At 48.2% G+C, this 22,468-nt stretch overlaps 1 protein-coding gene across 1 annotated transcript in view; it reads left to right on the forward strand.

Annotated features, from left to right (window-relative positions):
* Positions 1 to 22,468, forward strand: part of LOC142470142 (chymotrypsin-like protease CTRL-1) — a 36,994-nt gene that overhangs the window by 5,277 nt on the left and 9,249 nt on the right. Inside the window, exons 4-6 of the mRNA XM_075577099.1 lie at positions 2,123 to 2,204; positions 9,459 to 9,636; positions 20,341 to 20,474. Of these exons, the coding sequence (XP_075433214.1) occupies positions 2,123 to 2,204; positions 9,459 to 9,636; positions 20,341 to 20,474 (394 nt within the window). The remainder of the gene's footprint in view (positions 1 to 2,122; positions 2,205 to 9,458; positions 9,637 to 20,340; positions 20,475 to 22,468) is intronic.

A 22,468-nucleotide genomic window follows, 5' to 3' on the forward strand; every position in this document is an offset into this window, starting at 1 on the left:
TGACACAGGTGAAGACCTGGACCCAGTGCTGCCGAGGGATTTGCCGAGGTGATACACGCAGACCAAGAGGTCTCGCGATAGCTCGGTGACGTCACCACTTAGCGCAGAAGCAGGGGAAGTGCCGGACAGAGACCGGGGAGCTCAGAGAGCTCAGGCTGGGTATAGGGAGGACAGAAGGGCTACCGGGGGAGAATGTCAAAGTCTCTGCCAATAAAAACCACCCTACGCGTTTCGTGACGTCAGTCACTTCGTCAGAGCCATCCTGACGAAGTGACTGACGTCACGAAATGCGTAGGGTGGTTTTTATTGGCAGAGACTTTGACATTCTCCCCCGGTAGCCCTTCTGTCCTCCCTATACCCAGCCTGAGCTCCCCGGTTTCTGTCCGGCACTTCCCCTGCTTCTGCGCTAAGTGGTGACGTCACCGAGCTATCGCGAGACCTCTTGGTCTGCGTGTATCACCTCGGCAAATCCCTCGGCAGCATTGGGTCCAGGTCTTCACCTGTGTCACCCCCCCACACATCAGCACATCCGTGAGTGTGTTAGCAGCAGCAGTTTCCGGCATCGTGGATCTCTAGAGGCTGAGTTATAACATCTACTTACCAGGCTTCGGTTTTAAGAACAGGACACTGGGCTACGGGCTTATTATCATCAGCTTTGCTGTAAGTAGGGTTTCAATTGTATCCCTACCAGACGTCATCGCTTTATAGTGTCTCCAGCCCAACATTCAAGTGTCTGTTGTTTTTATATATATTTTAATTTATTTGCATTAAATTTGTAATTATTTTCTTGTCAACCTTATCAGTGATTTTTTGTTTAAGTTGTCTTTAGTTGCACTATGATCTTTTTCTCTTTTTTTCTTTTTTTCTGTTTTTGTTTTATTTGTTTGTTTGTCTTTCCATGTATTTAATAAAGGGGCTTATGCAGAGAGCAACATAATATTCAGGTACAATGGCAATAAAATAGCCAGTGATTAGGCTTTTTTTCCCCCCCTTATGCACGGAACACCGTTACCCGCGTTTTTAAAGTTTTGAAAATTTTGACGAGTTTCACTGTGCGTGAAACTCGCCATGCCGAGGCGCGCGGTCGTTGGGAAACATAAATCATTCCTGTACTACCGTGGAAAGACGAACGCGCGCCTCTCGCGAGACCCAGAGCTGCTGATTGACAGCTCTGAGGTTACCTCAGTCCCCTTCATGTACACAGCACAGCACCGCCGGCGAACAACAGGTACTTGCCAACTTTAGATGGCGGATAGAAACGCGCCATATAATGTGCCTGAATGGCGCGTTCATTCGTATCGGCCCTACTAGAATACCATGTAATTTATAAATGGCGAATAAGTGATTCTCGCCACGTACGTGGCAATTTTTTTTGCCTACAACACACTTCTGGCGGATTCTTTGAAACTCGCCATGTTCTCGGCAATAAACATTTTCAAGCACACTTTTTCGCCAAATCCATGGCGAAATTCACCTTCTCTCACGTCTCTGCATAGGCCCCAAAGTCTGAATAAACAGATTCAGCTCTTGGGATAGGTGTTACAAATTGGTGTTAAACTTTGAAGGCAGCCATATACCGCTATGTATTGGAATTTAATGACCATCATCAAAATGAAGAAATGGACAGATTACTCATTTTGATACTAGGTTCTGATATCTTTAACACGCGCATTAAATATGAATTATTTTTTACGGTAATGCATTTTGCTTCCTGTATTGTGGGTTGAAGACTCTAGGTCAGGAGTGGCCAACTTCAGCCCTTAAGGGCCACCAACAGGTCAGGTTTTAAGGATATTCCTGCTTCAGCACAGGTGGTTGTCAATGGCTGAGCCACTGATTGAGCCTGTACTGACGCAGGGATAGCCTTAAAACCTGACCTGTTGACCTGACCTGTTGATGGCCCTTGAGGAATGGAGTTAACAACCCCTGTTCTGGGACGTTGTGTTTTCCGATACTGTGTTGGATGGACCACTTGACACTTTATGAGCAGATCAGACATTAGTGAAATTAATGTTATATTGCTATGAGTTTTCAATTAATTGATTTTCAGAAAGGTATACTATATCTAAAAATGTATCAAATACATGTCTAATGTGTTTCTATTTCGCCTCTACTACTTTAGTCCTAACAGTGATAGAGCTGTTCTTGGAGAACAAAACCGAAGATCAGATGAAGAGGACATACAGACCATTGATATAGTGAAGGTGAGTTACTCTAAGTGCCCAGGTCCTACATTAGCTGTTTAGAATGACTAAAGTCTTTATGTAACCAGCCAGAGAAAAGTATGCTTTGACACACCAAGATTTTGAACCCTATGAGAAAATTGTTAATCGATTTTCTTACATTTCACACATTGTTATCAAGGAAAGTTTACATTGGCTGGAGGAGTGTTTCTGGTGCTAGGAATATATTGAAGGACACAGAGAGGTTATAAAATGTACATTATATGTGTATTGCTTATGCTGAGCTCCACTCTAACCCATCATAAGCAATGCACATACAGTATGACAAAATAGGTGCATATTATTTTAATACATTGACATTAAAGCAGCAGAAGTCTATCGTTGACTGAGCCACTGATTGAGCCACCTGTGCGGATACAAGGATATCCTTAAAACCTGACCTGTTGGTGGCTCTTGAGGACTGGATTGGCCAACCCTGTAGCAGCCTATAACTCGATGAACGATCACTCTTTTGGTTTAGAGAGGTCACTGTAGGTACTGTACTGTAGGTGCGTAAAGAAGACACACAACTTCAATATCTGGTCACTAAAAAGGAGCTAACCACCCTAAGTATCCTCTATTGTTTTTACAGAATTGGAACCTGGGGTCCTCCAGAACTAAAACATACTATTTTCTTCTCCGGGGACCCCCTGTACCTGAGATACTTACTGATGAAGTTACCAGTATTGTTTCCTGGTTTTTAAAGGGGATTTAAACAATTGATTATGTTGTAGCTCCCTCTTGGCCTGAGATTTGGCAGCCATTTTGTTTTCCCTGAGTGAGATTTAAACCCATAAAGGCTTAACGTGCCTTGCCTTCAATTTTACCCCACCTAAGCAATAGAGACAACCCCATTTATTTATTGTGGACGTAAAATTAGGTCACAGCTTTATTTCTTTAACAACATAGAAAATAAATTGTCAGTCAGCCCACTAGTCCCTTAATGCAGATGACCCTGTGTGTCCTGCAAGTAATATGGCAGGAGATCCTTACTCCTCATTCTACTGGTCTCACCCCCCCCCCCCCCACCCTCCCCCCCGCTTGGGATTGCTCCCCGTTTGTGCAGCCTGGGCCAAACCGCATAAGTTAGCGCCCAGACTTGGGCAGAGGTACAGCTCCATCAGGGAAGTCTGCCCAATTTCTTCTTGGGACTTAACTGTGACGGTAGGGGTAGCCTGGCTCACAAATAAAGGATAAGCCCAATTTTGGTTACCCCTGCTCCGTGTATAAGGGTCCAAGAGAGTTAGCTCTTGGGCCCAGTAACATTGTACCATTCTAAGGTACTGTATGTATTAAAGGTATTTTTTGTGTTTTCCCCTTTCCGGGCAGCAATCACACAGGGATTTCTGGTGCATGAGTTTTAAGGGGGATTTTGCTGAGAAAGTGGTGTCAGAATCTGCATATCAGGTCAGGGACCGGAGTTACCGGTTCCATGATAAATGTATCAGACAATCATGCCTCATTTTCGGATACATGTATACACATTGCCCAGGCCATATCTCTCCTTAAAAACGTAACTGCGACGCACCACTAGGGTACCCTGCTTCAGCATCGCTCAGAAAGGTGAATGAGACACAGAGGTGAACAGGTATCCCTGTAGCTGAGGGAATCCCTAGGTTAAGGGGGGTACCCCAGTTAGTGCCAAAGTGTCCCAGAACCTGTACTGGGTTTGTGGATGCCCCAACCGAATATGAGGTAACCCAAAATGTATGCTGTAATAAAGTATGGCTTATGGTGTTTTTTACATTTACTATAAGGCTCTATGCAAACCGCCTGGGCATATGTGTAAGGTGCCAGCTAGTCTGCATAGAATCCGTAGATGAAAGAGGGAACGGGATGTTGAGAGGTGTCGGGGTGCTAAGTGGACGGGGCAGGGCGGAGTACTGGGTCCGGAGAGCGGAGACCCCCAGTAGTGGCTAGCTCTGGTCTGCTAGACTCAGTGGGGCCTGCCTGTCCCCTTTTTGTTCCTTGTTTTTATTATGTAGTTACATAGTTACATAGTAGATGAGGTTGAAAAAAAAAAGACGTAGGTCCATCAAGTTTAACCTATGCTAAATTTAGACAACAGATACTTTATCCAATATCTATACTTACTTATTGATCCAGAGGAAGTTAATTAAATCTTTTCTATTTTTGCATACCGGTGAGTTGTTAGTGCATTTTTTCAGGTCCGCTGACCATCCAATCCCCTGCTTCATTTTTTTTTTATTCAGTGGGGCCTGCCCAGCGGGAGGCAATTGGCTGGCTAGGAAAAAGATGGCGATCGTAGGTGCTTTTCCTATTGGCCAGAACATTTGTCCCACCCGTGGCCATCCCGAGCCGGCTCAACATGCCCCCTGCCCCTGACATCTCAGCCAGATGAGCCATGCTCTGATTGGCTGCTGAGAATAATCCCTGAAATGCTCTGTCCATGTTAAAACATAGGGCAAAGTAGTCTCTAAAAGGGGCTACCACAGATCAGAGCTCTCTCTCTCTCAGTCTGTTCAGACTTGTAGATAGTCTTGGGACTGGTCCAGTGAAGCGCCAGTAAGGTTTCCCAGGGGCATTGCGATGCCAGTGACGAGTGAACAAGGTCAGCCTTTGCTGAAGCAGGTGCCTTGCATCTAGGAAAGCCAAGTTTTTACCTCCAGACCCAAATGAAGTGTGTATATTCTCTGTATTTTGTATATCTGTGTGTTTCCGTGGTCCAAATAAACCTCCTTTTACTTCACTGCCTTTGTTTTGCCTTGCGACTGATCCCTTAAATATAAATGGTGTTAAAAGACCTCTTCTACCGTGACATTAACCACAGGCCCAACCGCATAAATTGGCACCTGTCTTCTTAGCATTTCCCGGCAACTTTAAGCCAGTTAGCATGAGTGTTCTACCTAGGCTGTGATGAGGGACATTGTGACAGAACCTAACAAATATGGTTATCACAATGCATTTCTAGGGATGAGAGGGTGGGAAATTAGAGAGTTATTATTTTTGGATCAGGGGAGCGGGGTACTTAAATGATACCCTTTTCATTTTATACTAAATCGGTTTTACCCCGCCCCCCCCAAACCTCCAGTTGGCACAAGCAGCAAAATTTGAATAACCTCGTGGGGTGAGATATAAGGTTAGCAGATTGAAAGAAAACCTCGAGAGGGCACTGCAGCCCTTATGCGAGCAACGACCCCATCCCGAGGCCTCTTCTTCATCTTTACCTGTACGTCTCTCAATAACCAGAGAGTTCTTAGAGCTGAAAAGAGTGGTTTGACTAAGCAAAGAAAGGGGGTAAAAAAAAAAAAAAAGTAGGAAGTACTGCTTATTTAAGAAAAGATAAGGAGACCAACAGGTGTCTATCAAAATGCCTTAAATATCCAACAGATTGCAAGATTTCCTATCATACCATATTTGGGAAGATTTAAAGAAAAGGGCTAATATTCAAATATACAGTATAAGTCTATACAGTTGTGTGAAAAAGAAAGTACACCCTCTTTGAATTCTATGGTTTTACATATCAGGACATAATAACAATCATCTGTTTCTTAGCAGGTCTTAAAATTAGGTAAATACAACCTGAGATGAACAACAACACATGACATATTACACTGTCATGAATTATTTAACAAAAATAAAGCCAAAATGGAGAAGCCATGTATGAAAAACTAAGTGCACCTTATGATTCAATAGCTTGTAGAACCACCTTTAGCAGCAATAACTTGAAGTAATCGTTTTCTGTATGACTTTATCAGTCTCTCACATCGTTGTGGAGGAATTTTGGCCCACTCTTCTTTAAAACGTTTCTTCAGTTCATTGAGGTTTGCGGGCATTTGTTTATGCACAGCTCTCTTAAGCTCTCTTAAGGTACCACCACAGCATTTCAATCGGGTTGAGGTCTGAACTTTGACTGGGTCATTGCAACACCTTGATTATTTTCTTTTTTAGCCATTCTGTTGTAGATTTGCTGGTGTACTTGGGATCATTGTCCTGTTGCATTACCCAATTTCGGCCAAGCTTTAGCTGTCGGACAGATGGCCTCACATTTGACTCTAGAATACTTTGGTATACAGAGGAGTTCATGGTCGACTCAATGACTGCAAGGTTCCCAGGTCCTGTGGCTGAAAAACAAGCCCAAATCATCAACCCTCCACCACCGTGCTTGACAGCTGGTATGAGGTGTTTGTGCTGATATGCTGTGTTTGGTTTTTGCCAAACGTGGCGCTGTGCATTATGGCCATCTCCACGTTGGTCTCGTCTGTCCAAAGGACATTGTTCCAGAAGTCTTGAGGTTTGTTCAGATGCAACTTTGCAAACCTAATCCGTGCTGCCATGTTCTTTTTAGAGAGAAGAGGCTTTCTCCTGGCAACCCTTCCAAACAAACCATACTTGTTCAGTCTTTTTCTAATTGTACTGTCATGGACTTTAACATTTAACATGCTAACTGAGGCATGTAGAGTCTGAGATGTACCTCTTGGGTTTTTTGCAATTTCTCAGAGCATTGCCCAGTCTGACCTTGGGGTGAATTTGCTGGAATGTCCACTCCTGGGAAGATTGGCAACTGTCTTGAATGTTTTCCACTTCTGAATAATCTTTCTCACTGTAGCATGATGGACTTTAAATTGTTTTGAAATGGCTTCCCAGATTCATGGGCAGCAATAATTGCTTCTCTAAGATCATTACTGATGTCTTTCCTCATTGGCATTGTGTTAACACACACCTGAATGCTCCAGACCAGCAAACTGCTAAAACTTCGGCTTTTATAGAGGTGGCCACACTTGCTGATGATCAATTAATCAAGGGCATTTGATTAGCAGCACCTGTCTGCTTCTTAGCATCTTATTTCCTATGGAAACTGTAAGGGTGTACTTAGTTTTTCACACATAGCTTCTCCATTTTGGCTTTATTTTTGTTAAATAAATCATGACACGGTGTAATATGCCATGTGTTGTTGTTAGTTTGAGCTAGCTGGGAATGTGTGTTAATCAATTTCTGACTGGTATCAGTTGTATGGAGGTAGGTGGCACCTCCCCCCAGAGCTCACTCCTCCTCACCTTTTTAACTTGGGAGGTCTTTTCACTTTGCTGCAAAGAACAGGATTTACTATGGTTCTTTCCCCTCATAATGAGGTAAAGGGAAGAGTTCACAGTGTAGTGTAGGACCTGCATTAATTTTGGTTATACCTTGACGTGGTATGCAGGCTTATGACGCTTTGACCAAAGAGTTAACTAAATAACCAAGTAAATATTATTATTATTGAAGTATTTAAACTTTGTACTTATTACTTTATATGTTTTGTCAATTAGATGTAGCATTGGGCACTCCTGTCTTTTGTTGTATACTTCAGTATTAGATGATATCTTTTTTATTTGGACTAACAATTTATGTCATAGGACAAGCTTTCGAGAGTTCTCCTCTCTTCCTCAGGTCAACAATTAAGTAATAATCCCTGAAGAACAGGTCATTACTGGCCAATAATGCCCTGGCTGGAAGAGTTGAAGGCCTGAGGCGAAGCCGAGGGACTTTAACCCAGCCAGGGCATTATTGGCCAGTAATGCCCTGTTCTGAGGGGATTATTACTAGTATAGGCTAAATGTAGGCTTATTTCATAAATAATAGACACTTTTGTATAGTTACAGTATATAGATTTTTTTATTAAAATAAAATGGTAAATACATGAAACCACCTCTATATACTCTTACACTGCAGATATCTATATCCACACACTGCCGCCCCCTCTGTGTACACACACACACACACACACACACACACACACACACACACACACACACACACACACAAAACAGCACACCACACACAACACAGTGCCTCTACACACACAACACAGCATCTCCTATACACTCACTACACAGCACCTCTACACACACAGCAGAAGCTCTACACACACACAAACTCTGCTGCTACACACACTGCTACTGACACACACACTGGAGCTCTATATACACACACACACATCAACTCTACACTCACACAAACTGCTGCTACACATACAACAGCACAACACACACACTGCAGCCACAATCAAAAATGCAGCCACTTACTAAACTTTGCACTCTCCCCCCCAGCTCTACACACAACACAGCACAACACAATACCTCTACACCCCCCCCCCACCCCCCCCCCCACACACACAACACTGCTCCTCTATACACGACACACTTACTTCTTTGCAGTCTCTCTCCCCCCCCCCCCCCCCCAATTCAACTGAATCTGCTCAGAAAATCTCAGTCATCTCGGGAGGGGGAGTAGTCAAACCGTGGCTGATACTTTTTGACCAATCCCCTGCCATGTCTCAGAGCTTTTACTTAATTCAATCCAATCCCCTGCCCTGTCTCAACTGTTCTGAAAGCTGATTGGCTAAAAATAAACAGATTGAAAACTGCATTTTGCAAGCTGCTGAAATTCAGGGCATTACTGTGGATAATGCCCGGAATTTTAACCAATCAGAGAGCAGGGTTTTCAATAATGCCCCGAATTTTACTGCTTTAGTCTATAATACTGATTAACAAAGGAATCTATAGTTCACAAATATTTACAAGGGCAGCCCTCAGGCCCACTCTGGAAAGATCCCAAATTGTCTTGCACGAGATAACTCAAATCTGGGCCAATCTCCCTCTTTAGTTCTATCTCCCTCAAACCAGATGTTAGTGACAGAAAGCCTCTAGACAAAATCACCAGGTTACATAAGGAAGGATAGTACCACCTGGAAAAGAGTTACATGGTACTGCTGCGGCACAGTTTATTCGAGCATTTGCCCGTTCTGTGCCGCAGCAGTAGCCTGGCGCGCGCCCGAGTGTGACGGGCGCGCGCCGAAGCAGCGGAAGAGCGCCCTCCGATCGGGGCGCTCTCCCTACCGCTGCCGGGTCCGCCGGGTCCCCCGGAACCCCCTGCCACTGTCCCGCGATCGCGGGACACCAGGGCTCCCTCGGGGAGCCCTGGACGCGCGTGCAGGGGGCGCAGGCTCCCGAAGACGCGTGACCGCGCGTCTATGACGCGCGGCACGCCGAGGGGCGGCCACTAGCAAGCCGGGAAATCTCCCGGCTTGCGGATCTGGCCGCACTGCGATAAAGTGTGTCGCCAGTGTATATGGTTAATAAAAGATTTGCCATGTAGACCCTTCCACCCAAAAGGAATATCTAGGGACAAACTAAAAAAAAAAAGCAGTTAAGACATTGGAGTCCACATTACTGTACATAATGGGACAGGTATGTAATAGTTCAGATATAATAATGTCGTGTAACATTTCTTAAGACTATAGCTCATCCAGAGTATAATACCGAAATATCCACTGATGTTGCCCTTGTGAAACTGAAAAACCCAGCCATCATACAACCTCACGTGTCACCCGTCTGCTTGTCCTGCCTGAATGATATTTTCCCAGAAGGCTTAAAATGTGTCACCACTGGATGGGGACGACCCAGTACAAGCTGTAAGTAAAAGTTTTCCTTACCTATTCTGTTAGCATTTATATTGTGTGAAATGCCTACAGTATATACGTGTGTAGCCCTTTTTGTGACTGCCTGCATTAAGGAACTACGGGTGTTGCATATACCTGTGGCTTCAGGAGCTCTGAGCCTCCGCTATGTGGGAGCCTGGGGTCATACCCTTACTTATCGCGGTGCAGCGCCTCCACTTGCCCAGGATCCCCATGATAGAGAATATACCCTAAGCAAGAACATAACAACCGTATTGTGCAACAGCAACCTTTTATGTAATTTGCATAATGAACAGACTAACTGCAGAGTATATATATATTAACGTTACACACACACAGTGGCTCGGCCACACCTTATCAGGGATAATGTTCTGTACACACAGGTGGCTCTGCCACTCTCTCTCCCTAGGAGTATGTCCTGTAACCAGTATCTGTATTGTACCATATGGTATCACACTGATGCCCCAATTAGTTAGTGGGAGGCGGGATCAGCGCCTGTTGACCGGTGTAGGTGCACTTGTAGACAATGATACCTTCCGGTCACTGCGGTGACCGTCACACACCACATAGGGTCTTTAGCGTTGTTCCAGCCTTCCGCCGACACTCCGTTATGTCGCGCCGTCTGTATCCAATCCAAGATGGCGACCGCAGCTCCGCAGCTCAAACCGCACTAAAGGGAAACGTCCCTAACAGCTATGGCCGTCCCTACAAAACGGCACCCTACGATGACAGGGGAATGCTCCTCGGGCCTGGGGAATGTCTCTCACCTAAGCGGGAAGGTCACTGACCTTCCGCTCACGCACACGAGGTTCCGCCAACCTCCTCCTTCTCCTCCCTCTCGTGTCTCACCCACCGCCCACACGCATCCGGTTCCTCTATCCAGAGTCTCACACCTAATTGGTCCTCAGCCTCAGCTGACTCTCTCACAGTTCAGAGTTCAGAGTCTCTACAGATTGGTTGCCCTTCGCGCGCTTCTCTCGCGCATGCGCAGCCTAACTTGTACACAGTGACCTTGCTGGCAAAAGGACAATATGGCGTTTCCTTTGTAAATAACAGCGCGGAACCTTTATATATATGCACATCCTTACATTCTCCCCTCTCCAGAATCCAACGTCCCCGCTGGTCTATCTAAACCACATATATATATATTTACACGACCCTCTCTTTCCTAGATTAGGTTACACATTTCGTTAAACAGTACCATCACAGATTGCATCCTATGCCGAGCCCACTGCTGAGCCTCATAATGGGGTGCCCCAAATTGATCATATGCCATCCTCATGGGAGGCTGACTGGTTCTTTGACTTCGCCGAGGTTGATTCTCCTCTGCTTCCTCTGCAGAATATCCAGTCTCAACTGGTATTTCCATCTCTACCCTTGAGGGGTTTTCAGCATTAGTACAGTCTCTTTGGGGTGTGAAACAGGGACTTTGTGGATCTAGGGACTGACTCACTGGAGTCAAATGGTCAATGTTCGGACCAAGAGGCTCTTTACCCGTGGCTCCTTCGGGAGATGCCTCCACGGCCGGAAGGCCCCTTTGAGAGGTTCCTTCCATTGGACCCTCAGAGGGGGCAATTTTTACAGTCTCTGGGCCATCCTCTGTGTGTTCAACTTCCCCATCTATGGGCGTGGCTGGGACTTCCAATTCGTCATTCCCTACTTGAGGTATGGGAAGTAGATGATTCCTATGCCACACTTTTACGCGGCCTTCAGAATCCTTGATCCGGTACACAGGAAGACCAGGCATCTGTGACTCCACCTCATACACACCCTCCCGCCACCGGTCTGCCAATTTATGCTTCCCAGGAACACCTATGTTGCGTAAGAGGACCGCATCTCCGGGGTGAATTTCCTTGTGACGTACTTTGTGATCGTAGCGCCTTTTATTTCCCGCATTCAATTGCGCTGTCGTCCGTTCAGCCAATTTATAGGCCAGCTGTAAACTGTCCCTTAGCCGCTGTACATATCGAAAATGCGTCCTATTGGATACCCCATCGGTAGATATCCGCAGGCGCACATCCACCGGTAACCGGGCTTCTCTTCCGAACATCAAAAAATACGGGGTATACCCGGTGGACTCATGTCGGGTACAATTATACGCATGTACCAATGCCTCGACGTGTTTACTCCACTCCGTCTTTTGCGGGCTCGTCAAAGTTCCCAACATATCTAACAAAGTGCGATTGAACCGTTCAGGCAAAGCATCCCCTTCGGGGTGGTACGGGGTAGTACGCGACTTGGCAATGTTCAGTAGTGTGAGCAACTCCCGTATCAGTGTACTCTCAAAGTCCCTGCCCTGATCAGAGTGAAGACGATTTGGTAACCCATAGTGAATGAAATATTTCTCCCATAGTACTCGAGCCACCGTTACGGCCTTCTGGTCTTTCGTAGGGAACGCTTGGGCGTACCTAGTGTAGTGGTCAGTGATCACGAGAACATTACTAACGCCCCGACTGTCGGGCTCGATACAGAGAAAATCCATACACACCAAATCCATGGGACCCGAGCTTTTCAAGTGTGCCATAGGGGCCGCCCTGGTGGGCAGTGTCTTTCTTTGTAAACAGCGATTACACTTCCGACAATGTTGCTCCACGGACTCCCGCATTCTAGGCCAATAGAACCTATCCTGTAGTAGCCCAAATGTCTTGTCAATGCCCAGGTGACCATGGTCATCGTGAAGGGCCCGGAGGACTAGGGTTCTCAAACGTTCCGGCAAAAACAGCTGACGCCGATCGGGATGGTTATGATAGGGTATCACCCGATATAACAAACAATTGTCCATTTCGAACTTCCCAAACTCATTTGACAGGAGTTTCACCAAATCTTTGGGGGCTCGCTTCAGTATAGAAGGGTTGTCTTGTTGTACCGCTTGACGGGCTAGCTCCACTATGGGGTCTTGTGTTTGATAATGCACTAGATCCCTCCACGAGATGATATTATCTTCAGTGATGTTCATCCCTTCTCGACCTTGATAGGCCCGAGGAATAGCCCGCGAATGACATCCCAACGAGTCAACAACCCGTAATTCCGAGAATGCTACGTGGTCGTCGACTACCGCAGCCACGGAGCAAAGGGCACGAATCCCGGGACCCGGTATCTCTTCCCAAACTTCCTCATCAGGGGTGGATTGAAGGCCCGGTCGACGAGACAGGGCGTCGGCACCTATGTTGGTGGGTCCGGGTTTGTATTTAAGATTGAACCTGTAGTTGGCTAGAGCAGCTAACCAACGGTGTCCCGTGGCGTCTAATTTGGCAGACGTATTTATATAGGTCATGGGATTGTTGTCCGTACGTACTTCGAACTGCACCCCATATAGGTAGTCATGCAGCTTATCCACCACAGCCCATTTTAGCGCCAAAAATTCCAGTTTATGGACCGGGTAATTCTGTTCGCTAGGGGTCAAGCTTCGGCTCGCATAGGCCACCGGATGTAGCCCGGTCTCATACTTCTGATGCAAGACCGCTCCTAATCCGCTAAGGCTAGCATCGACATGTAGGACATATTCTCGTTCTGGGTCCGCATAGGCCAAGACGGGAGCCTGAGTGAGGCTGGCCTTTAAGTTCTTGAAGGCCTGTTCACATTCTGGAGTCCAGGTCTCCCCAAAGGGCGTCTGCGCCGTGATGCCTTTCCTCCCGGTTTCTCCCGGGTATACTTTTAGAAGATCATTCAATCGCTTGGCCTTGCTGGAATAGCTCTCAACGAACCGCCGATAATAGCCACAAAACCCCAAGAAGGACCGCAACTCTTGGACATTTTGAGGTCTAGGCCAATTCACCACCGCCTCTATCTTCCCTGGGTCGGTGGATACTCCATCAGCCGATACAATATGACCCACATACGTCACAGAGGATCGACAGAACTTGCATTTGTCCAGGGACAGTTTTAGACCCTCCCCCTGAAGTCTATCCAGCACCTTCATCAGTCTCTCGGAGTGCTCCTCTAGAGTCCGCCCGAACATGATAATATCGTCCAGGTACACTAAGCACTCTCGCGGGTTAAGGTCTCCGAGGGTTTTTTCCATTAGTCTCTGGAACGTGGCCGGGGCCCCGCAGATCCCTTGAGGCATGCGGGTAAATTGGTAAAACCCTAATGGACAGATGAAGGCCGTTTTTTCTTGGTCTTCCTGGCCCATGGGCACTTGGTAATATCCGGACCTGAGGTCGAGCACACTGAACCATTTGCTTCCCGTCAGAGCGTTCAGGAGGTCCTCGATCCGGGGCAGTGTATACTGATCGGGGATAGTACGGGTATTCAGAGTTCTGTAATCCACACATAGACGGACCGTCCCGTTCTTCTTGCGGACTACCACGATGGGTGAGGCGTAAGGGCTCCGAGATTCCTGCACGATGCCAGCCGTTTCCATCTCGGCGAGTAATCTCCTCACTTCTTCCACATCCCTGGGGGCAAGCCGCCGGGAGCGTTCCCGGAAGGGGGTAGCGTCGCTCATTCGGATGGTATGGTGGGCACTGCGACTGCACCCCACATCCATATCACTGGTAGAGAACACACTCCTTCGGTCGTGTAGCTCGTTCTGCAGTCTCTTCCTCCATTCATCCGGGAGTGGCGAGTCGCCGAAGTCAAATTCCAACACTGAATCAAAGGTAGTAGGTGAGCACCTAGATTGTCTCGTCGAAACCTTCTCCTCGGGAGTCACGGGGTATATCCTTCCCAGCGTCTGCCGCCGGTCAATAGTCATGGTGTACGGGGATATATTCTGCACGTACACCCAGGTGCGACTCGGAATCTTCCCGGGCCATTCCTTAACAGAGGCCAGTACTTTGTAGCCCAACCGTTGTTCGTCTTGGGCCACACTTTCCACGGTGAAGAGTTGATCCTCCGACCGTCGTCAGGGGTAGTGACAAGCAGCGACCATCATTCGTCCTTCCCCCGGGGGAATTTGAGTCAGCCCCCATTCTTGGCTGTAAAGGACGCCATACTCCTCTTCAGTCGCAATTTTACCGCAGACCTCTTGGAGGGCGGGGCAGGCCGCTAGGGCCAGCAGCGGGGCTTCTCCCGCTTCCTGCAAAAACTGGCGGAATACCGCGCGCACAATGTCAGCGTTGGTCCCCAAGATGATTGGGGCGCTGGGGTGGTCCTGAGGTTCAGGGCACACTAAGGCCTCCACTTCCATGGGGTGATGTTTACCCGTGTTCAGCTGGAGAATATCTAACTGCACCTTTACTACTCCGTCTATGGGGTAATCCTCATGACTCAATCCCCGTAGTCGCAAGGCATCCGCAGATAGTAACGGCAATTGGTGTAGGTGTTGGTCGTAGAAGGGCCGGTACACGATGGTCACTTGGGAGCCCGTATCCAACAATGCGGCGGCGTAGATGCCCTCGATAACTACCCGAATAATGGAGGCGGGGCCAATTCGGTGGCTCTGAGAGGGCGGTGATGCCTTTTCATCCTCCAGAGTTTGGCACGGCATTGACTGCGCCGGTCGGGACGACATCCTCCGCAAGGTGGGGCAGCGGGCCCGTAAATGTCCCATCTTTCCACATGCGTAGCACTGCATTTGGCTGAGGTAATCCTCGCCTCTCCTGGTTGGTGAACTTCGCCCGGTCAGGGGACGAGATCTGGGTGTCACTGGGGGGATGACATCCTCGGGGTCGGGATCCCCAGATTCGGGCACGTCAGGCTTGGGTTCCACTTTCTTGACTTCCTTACTCCCGGGCTGTGGCTTCTTCCCGGTGGTAGAATCGATGGATCGGTCAGCGCATGGATTTTTTTGCTCACAGGATGAAAAGAGAAAAATGGGGGACACGTGATTAGTGTTTAAATAGACAAAACATTTAACCAATAATACAATGTGGTTGTCTAAAATAGATCTTGTTTAAAATAAAATAAAATAAAATAAAAAATAAAATAGATAAAAAAAATATATATAAAAAATATATGTATATATATATATATATAATGGAGAGGGAAAATGTATATACCTTGGTTAAAAGCCTGAATTTGGGCTTGGATGGAAAGGTCTGAATAAAAACCACTTCATAAATTTAAAAAGTTTTTAAATGGAATTCTGTTGTTAATGGTGGGATGAGGGATGTTAAATAAAAGCTGTAAGAACGGTGGGGGCAGGTGATTGGCGCGCTCTTGCGCAGCCTGCTGCCAAACAGGGACGGTTGATGCTGTTAGTGCAGTACTATGCAGCCTACTGTCTGGCTAAAAATAGTGATGCTGGTTTGGCAATGTTCGTTGTATTTAAATGTTGCCTGAAGCAGTAGCTTCCTCCTCCTTCTACTTGGGGTGGTATGCGGTGCTAGTTTAGTAAAAGATTATAGCAAGATAAAATAGAGTTTCTGGTGTGGGGGTGACTGCCTACTCCTCCTAATGGAGGCGGTTCGCAAGTGACTTCTCTCCCGGGTGCCCGATTCAAAGGAAGGAAGGGCCAAAACCGGTGAGTGGATGAAAAATAAGTTTATTAGGTGCATAGACAGCAAACAGGAAAAACACTTACAATACAGCTTAGGCAACAGCCCAGCCTCAGCTCGATCGTCCGATGGCGCTCCTCCGACCGGTGTATCCCCCGTGATCGCGTCCGATGGCGGGAACCGGAAGGGGAGGGCTTACCGGATGTCAACAGGCTGGCTGGGTCCTTCAGGTAATGGGCTCCGGCAGGGAACTACGCGTTTCGCAGTGATGCTTCGTCAGGTTCCCTCAGGCTTCCCGGTGGCCAGGTCACGCCCTAACAACACCGTCTCGTGCGCTTGGACCCGATCCATTAGGTCGTGAAACGACAAGGCTTGTCCTGGCGTTAGGCAGCTACTGACCCGCACCGACACGGGGTGTAGGGGTAGGAGCCCCCTCAACAGCTGAGTGGTGTGTAGTCCGTTGGCTTGTATCCTCGGCAACACGCCTTTCCTCACCAGATTCCAAAGGTCCAGGTGTAGTCGCCTGAGAAAATCGGACACCATTTCCCCTTCCTTCTGGGCTAACGCATGGAATTTGGCCATCAAAGCATACGTGTCCACCGGAGCTCCATACGCCTTTGTCAGGCAGTAGATGAGATCTGCCGCATCAGCTTCTGGATTGTCATCTCGGTAGTAGTGCACCATGTGGGACGCGGGGGGCCGTAAGCACTCAACGATGCGCTGTCTGCGGACCGCGTCCGTGCAGGTCCATTCAGGCAGTACCTGTTCGGTATGATCCAACCAGTCCTCTATCCCTACTTCCCCTTGGGGCGTGGGTTTCTCACCGGAGAAGGCCTTTAACTTCCTGTACTGGAGCGACTGGGTGGTGTTGTGGAGAGCGGCGGCTATGGCAGGAATAGAGGTGTCTCCCGGTAAGCTATCCCCGACTGCGGGGTAAGTGTCCAATCTTGATAAGCTAAGTCGGTTGAGGCCAGACCGAAGGCCGGACGGGGTGGGTGAGGAGCCTAGGTTCAGGGCTGCCGGCCAGCGAGGGTGCAGGCAACGGTCAGGGGAGTGGTCGGGGCCTCCGGTCGCGGCACCTACGGCGGGTGTATACTCTCTCTGTGGGGTGGAGGTGGCCAGGGGCGCAGGGGTGTCCGCCTGGACTATGGGGCAGCGCACCCCCGGGGCCTCGGGCAGTAGCAGTATACGGGGTAACGCCTCGGGGCATATATCTTGTTCAGTGGCATACAAGATCCGGCGCCAGGCCTGGTCGCGGTCATAAAAATGGTCTTGTACTTGGGCATTGTCCAGGAGCGGAAGCTTTTGGACCTGCTCGGTCACTGTGCCTAACGAGATCGTGGCGGGGACATGGCCCAGCGCGAAAGCACGGTTCAGGGGAATCCCGCGCCGCTGGGCCCACTTGCGCACCTTGAGCGCCGAGGGCACCGACATGATGTGGGTTGGTTGCACAATAGAGACAAAAAAAAATGTGGGGGCACCCCAGGTCTAAGATCTCAGCAGCGCCTCCAAATGTAGCCCTTTTTGTGACTGCCTGCATTAAGGAACTACGGGTGTTGCATATACCTGTGGCTTCAGGAGCTCTGAGCCTCCGCTATGTGGGAGCCTGGGGTCATACCCTTACTTATCGCGGTGCAGCGCCTCCACTTGCCCAGGATCCCCATGATAGAGAATATACCCTAAGCAAGAACATAACAACCGTATTGTGCAACAGCAACCTTTTATGTAATTTGCATAATGAACAGACTAACTGCAGAGTATATATATATTAACGTTACACACACACAGTGGCTCGGCCACACCTTATCAGGGATAATGTTCTGTACACACAGGTGGCTCTGCCACTCTCTCTCCCTAGGAGTATGTCCTGTAACCAGTATCTGTATTGTACCATATGGTATCACACTGATGCCCCAATTAGTTAGTGGGAGGCGGGATCAGCGCCTGTTGACCGGTGTAGGTGCACTTGTAGACAATGATACCTTCCGGTCACTGCGGTGACCGTCACACTCCACATAGGGTCTTTAGCGTTGTTCCAGCCTTCCGCCGACACTCCGTTATGTCGCGCCGTCTGTATCCAATCCAAGATGGCGACCGCAGCTCCGCAGCTCAAACCGCACTAAAGGGAAACGTCCCTAACAGCTATGGCCGTCCCTACAAAACGGCACCCTACGATGACAGGGGAATGCTCCTCGGGCCTGGGGAATGTCTCTCACCTAAGCGGGAAGGTCACTGACCCTCCGCTCACGCACACGAGGTTCCGCCAACCTCCTCCTTCTCCTCCCTCTCGTGTCTCACCCACCGCCCACACGCATCCGGTTCCTCTATCCAGAGTCTCACACCTAATTGGTCCTCAGCCTCAGCTGACTCTCTCACAGTTCAGAGTTCAGAGTCTCTACAGATTGGTTGCCCTTCGCGCGCTTCTCTCGCGCATGCGCAGCCTAACTTGTACACAGTGACCTTGCTGGCAAAAGGACAATATGGCGTTTCCTTTGTAAATAACAGCGCGGAACCTTTATATATATGCACATCCTTACACGTGTATATATAAGAATATCATTATCATCATCGATACTTGTCGATCCACTGCTGGGTGAAGGCCTCCCCAATAATCTTCCACGTACTGCAGTGGCAGGCTTCCCTTCACCATGCTGCTCAAACAAATTTTCTGAATGAATCTTCCATCTTATTTTTGGTATCGCCTTAGTCTTTTCATTTCCCTTGGAATCCAGTTGAGTACCATCTTTGTTCAACAATTGCCATTTCTTCTTGCAATATGCCTGACCCACTGCCTTTTTAAAATTCTTTAACCTTGGTCACTCAACCCTCAGTGTCCCCAAAGAACCCTCCCCCAAGGCGGGATCAGCGCCTGCAGGTACCGGTGTTGGTGCACTTAGTATAATACCTTCCGACTGGTCCAGCAGCCGGTAACTGTATTTCAGAAAGGATCCGCCGATCCAGCGTAGTCTCCTACGAAGCTGTACTTGAGTCCAGCAGCTTGATCCCAAAGCACCAATCTCACTGCAGCACACGAAGACACAGTGTCCCTGTATGCTGGTATCAATAAAGGGTATGCTGTCCCTATCTATGGGCGTTCCCTGCAGTACCACAAGCTGGTGGTGACTCAGGGCCTGCACTGGGGCCTAAGGGAAATCTCTGGCCTATGCAGTGGGTCACCGACCCCTGCAACACACACCTCATCTCCCCTTGCTTCCCCGGGGCGCACTGGCTAGCGTGGCCTCCGCAGCTAGCTTCCCTTCCTCCCTTTCAGCAATCCTCATCTTCCAATTGGCTCCTGAGTCCCCTCTGACCTTACTGAGGCTCATGGGAGTTGTGGTTCTGCTAAGAGCCTCCCGCCTATTGGTCAGCCGTTCGCGCGCTTACTCTGCGCATGCGCGACCTTCCAGGAGCTCCCTGCAGCAATCTATACTGCGCATGCGCAACGATCCATCATGGCGACGCCCTGTGCTAGCCGGGCCGCCGCTGAGCCTCGGTGACACCCGAACGCTGCCTGCTCGACCCCCCACCCTCCTGAAGGGCCAGCTGACCTGTCGCTTGTCCCTACAGCACTCGCAGCTAGGTACAAGAAAAGAGAGGTTCAGGGGAGCACCACTACATTTGTCTTTCTCCTACTAATGTATTATTATATCTGTGTTATAATCTGCATTTAGAGTGCTAAGAGGGCATCAGTATATTTATTTTCAACAATATTTAGTTTATGTATTATTTTGATTTTGACTATTAGCGCTACTATATTTGTTTGTTGATATATATATCAACAAACAAATATAGTAGCGCTAATAGTCAAAATATATATACATACCATTTGGTGGTTGAAAAAGGCAACAAGAAACCTCCACTTGCCACACACACACACACACACACACACACACACACACACACACACACACACACACACACACACACACACACACACACACACACACACAGCCAGACACACACACACACACACACACACAGCAAGCCACACACACAGCCAGCCACACACACACACACACACACACACACACACACACACACACACACACACACACACACACACACACACACACACACACACACACACAGCAAGCCACACACACAGCCAGCCACACACACACAGCCAGCCACACACACACACACACACACACAGCCAGCCACAAACTCACACAGCCAGCCACACACACACAGCCAGCCACACACACACAGCCAGCCACACACACACAGCCAGCCACACACACACCTTAGAAAATATTTCCCACACATTGTTCCAAAAAAAATTTCAGTTAGATATTGAGCTATTATGTTTTATTTCTAGCAATGGCTTCGGCTATCACACTCCAACAGGTAGCGCTACCTATAGTGGGTGAGGACGTCTGCAAGCAGCTATGGGGCAGTGCTGTGACTAAGTCCATGATCTGTGCAGGTTCTGCTGGAGCTTCCTCCTGCCATGTAAGTATCACACAGTAAAGGCACCAGTCTAAGACCAGCCATAATGGCATAGCACAACATAGCACAGCATAGCACAACATAGCACAGCATAGCACAACATAGCACAGCATAGCACAACATAGCACAGCATAGCAAAACATAGCACAACATTGTGATATGTGAAAGACATCCTGTGCTCTAAAGTATAAATAACTTTAAAGCAGACCCACAGAGCTCTGAAGATAACATATCGTTATGTGCTAACAGGAATCTTCAAAGCTCACTAACGATGCATTAAGTGCTAAGACGGCCCGCCATTAACTTTAACAGCCGTTAGTGATAATGATATTAAAATAAAGTGTGCGCCACCTCAATGCATATACACAGCCGGCCTTTGCAGGTAACCCGGGCTTAACATGGTTTACATGAGCTTTGTAAAACTTTTGGAATATAAGATATACTCATCCCATTGTTGTCCAAATCATGCCATCCATTATCTAGCCTCCATTCTTAACCGCTCGAGTGCTCCCCATGCACAGGAATTATTGGCAGTGTAGTTCCCTACTCATAGTGGTTTACTGTGCTCGGATTTTTGCAGATGCCCCATCACACCCAGAATATCCTCCTGGCACGCTAGTAGTGTATTTTCAGGTGGCTTAATACACAAGTTGGAGTATTAAATCACATCTGTGTCCTGTCCATTCTTGGTGGAATGCTCTCTCATAAGAGGTCTGTTTTTTCAACTCTCAAAATTCTGCATGGTACTGTACACCTTACACTGGGATCCAGTGGTGTAACTACATTTTGTGAGACCCCCATTGTAGAAAATATTCAACTAAATAAAAAAATATTTTCCACTCGGGTCCCCATGTCAGCGGCATTGTGAGCACCCGTTTCTCACACACAAACCTTACTCACATCACCACTCCCCCATGTATTTCTATCCCTCACACTCCCCCATGTATTTCTATCCCTCACACTCCCCCATGTATTTCTATCCCTCACACTCCCCCATGTATTTGTACACCTCACACTTCCCCATGTATTTCTATCCCTCACACTTCCCCATGTATTTCTATCCCTCACACCCCCCATGTATTTCTCTCCCTCACACTCCCCCCATGTATTTCTATCCCTCACACTCCCCCCATGTATTTCTATCCCTCACACTCCCCCATGTATTTCTATCCCTCACACTCCCCCATGTATTTCTATCCCTCACACCCCCCCATGTATTTCTATCCCTCACACCCCCCCATGTTTTTCTATCCCTCACACTCCCCCCCCATGTATTTCTATCCCTCACACTCCCCGCCATGTATTTCTATCCCTCACACTCCCCCCCATGTATTTCTATCTCTCACACTCCCCCCATGTATTTCTATCCCTCACACTCCCCCCCATGTATTTCTATCCCTCACACTCCCCCCCATGTATTTCTATCCCTCACACTCCCCCCCCCATGTATTTCTATCCCTCACACTCCCCCCCCATGTATTTCTATCCCTCACACTCCCGCCATGTATTTCTATCCCTCACACTCCCCCCCATGTATTTCTATCCCTCACACTCCCCCCCATGTATTTCTATCCCTCACACTCCCCCCATGTATTTCTATCCCTCACACTCCCCCCATGTATTTCTATCCCTCACACTCCCCCCATGTATTTCTATCCCTCACACTCCCCCCCATGTATTTCTATCCCTCACACTCCCCCCATGTATTTCTATCCCTCACACTCCCCCCATGTATTTCTATCCCTCAAACTCCCCCCCATGTATTTCTATCCCTCACACCCCCCCCCCATGTATTTCTATCCCTCACACTCCCCCCATGTATTTCTATCCCTCACACTCCCCCCATGTATTTCTATCCCTCACACTCCCCCCCCCATGTATTTCTATCCCTCACACTCCCCCCATGTATTTCTATCCCTCACACTCCCCCCATGTATTTCTATCCCTCACACTCCCCCCGTGTATTTCTATCCCTCACACTCCCCCCCATGTATTTC

Source organism: Ascaphus truei, chromosome 19, assembly GCF_040206685.1.
Source record: "Ascaphus truei isolate aAscTru1 chromosome 19, aAscTru1.hap1, whole genome shotgun sequence".
Taxonomy (NCBI): domain Eukaryota; kingdom Metazoa; phylum Chordata; class Amphibia; order Anura; family Ascaphidae; genus Ascaphus; species Ascaphus truei.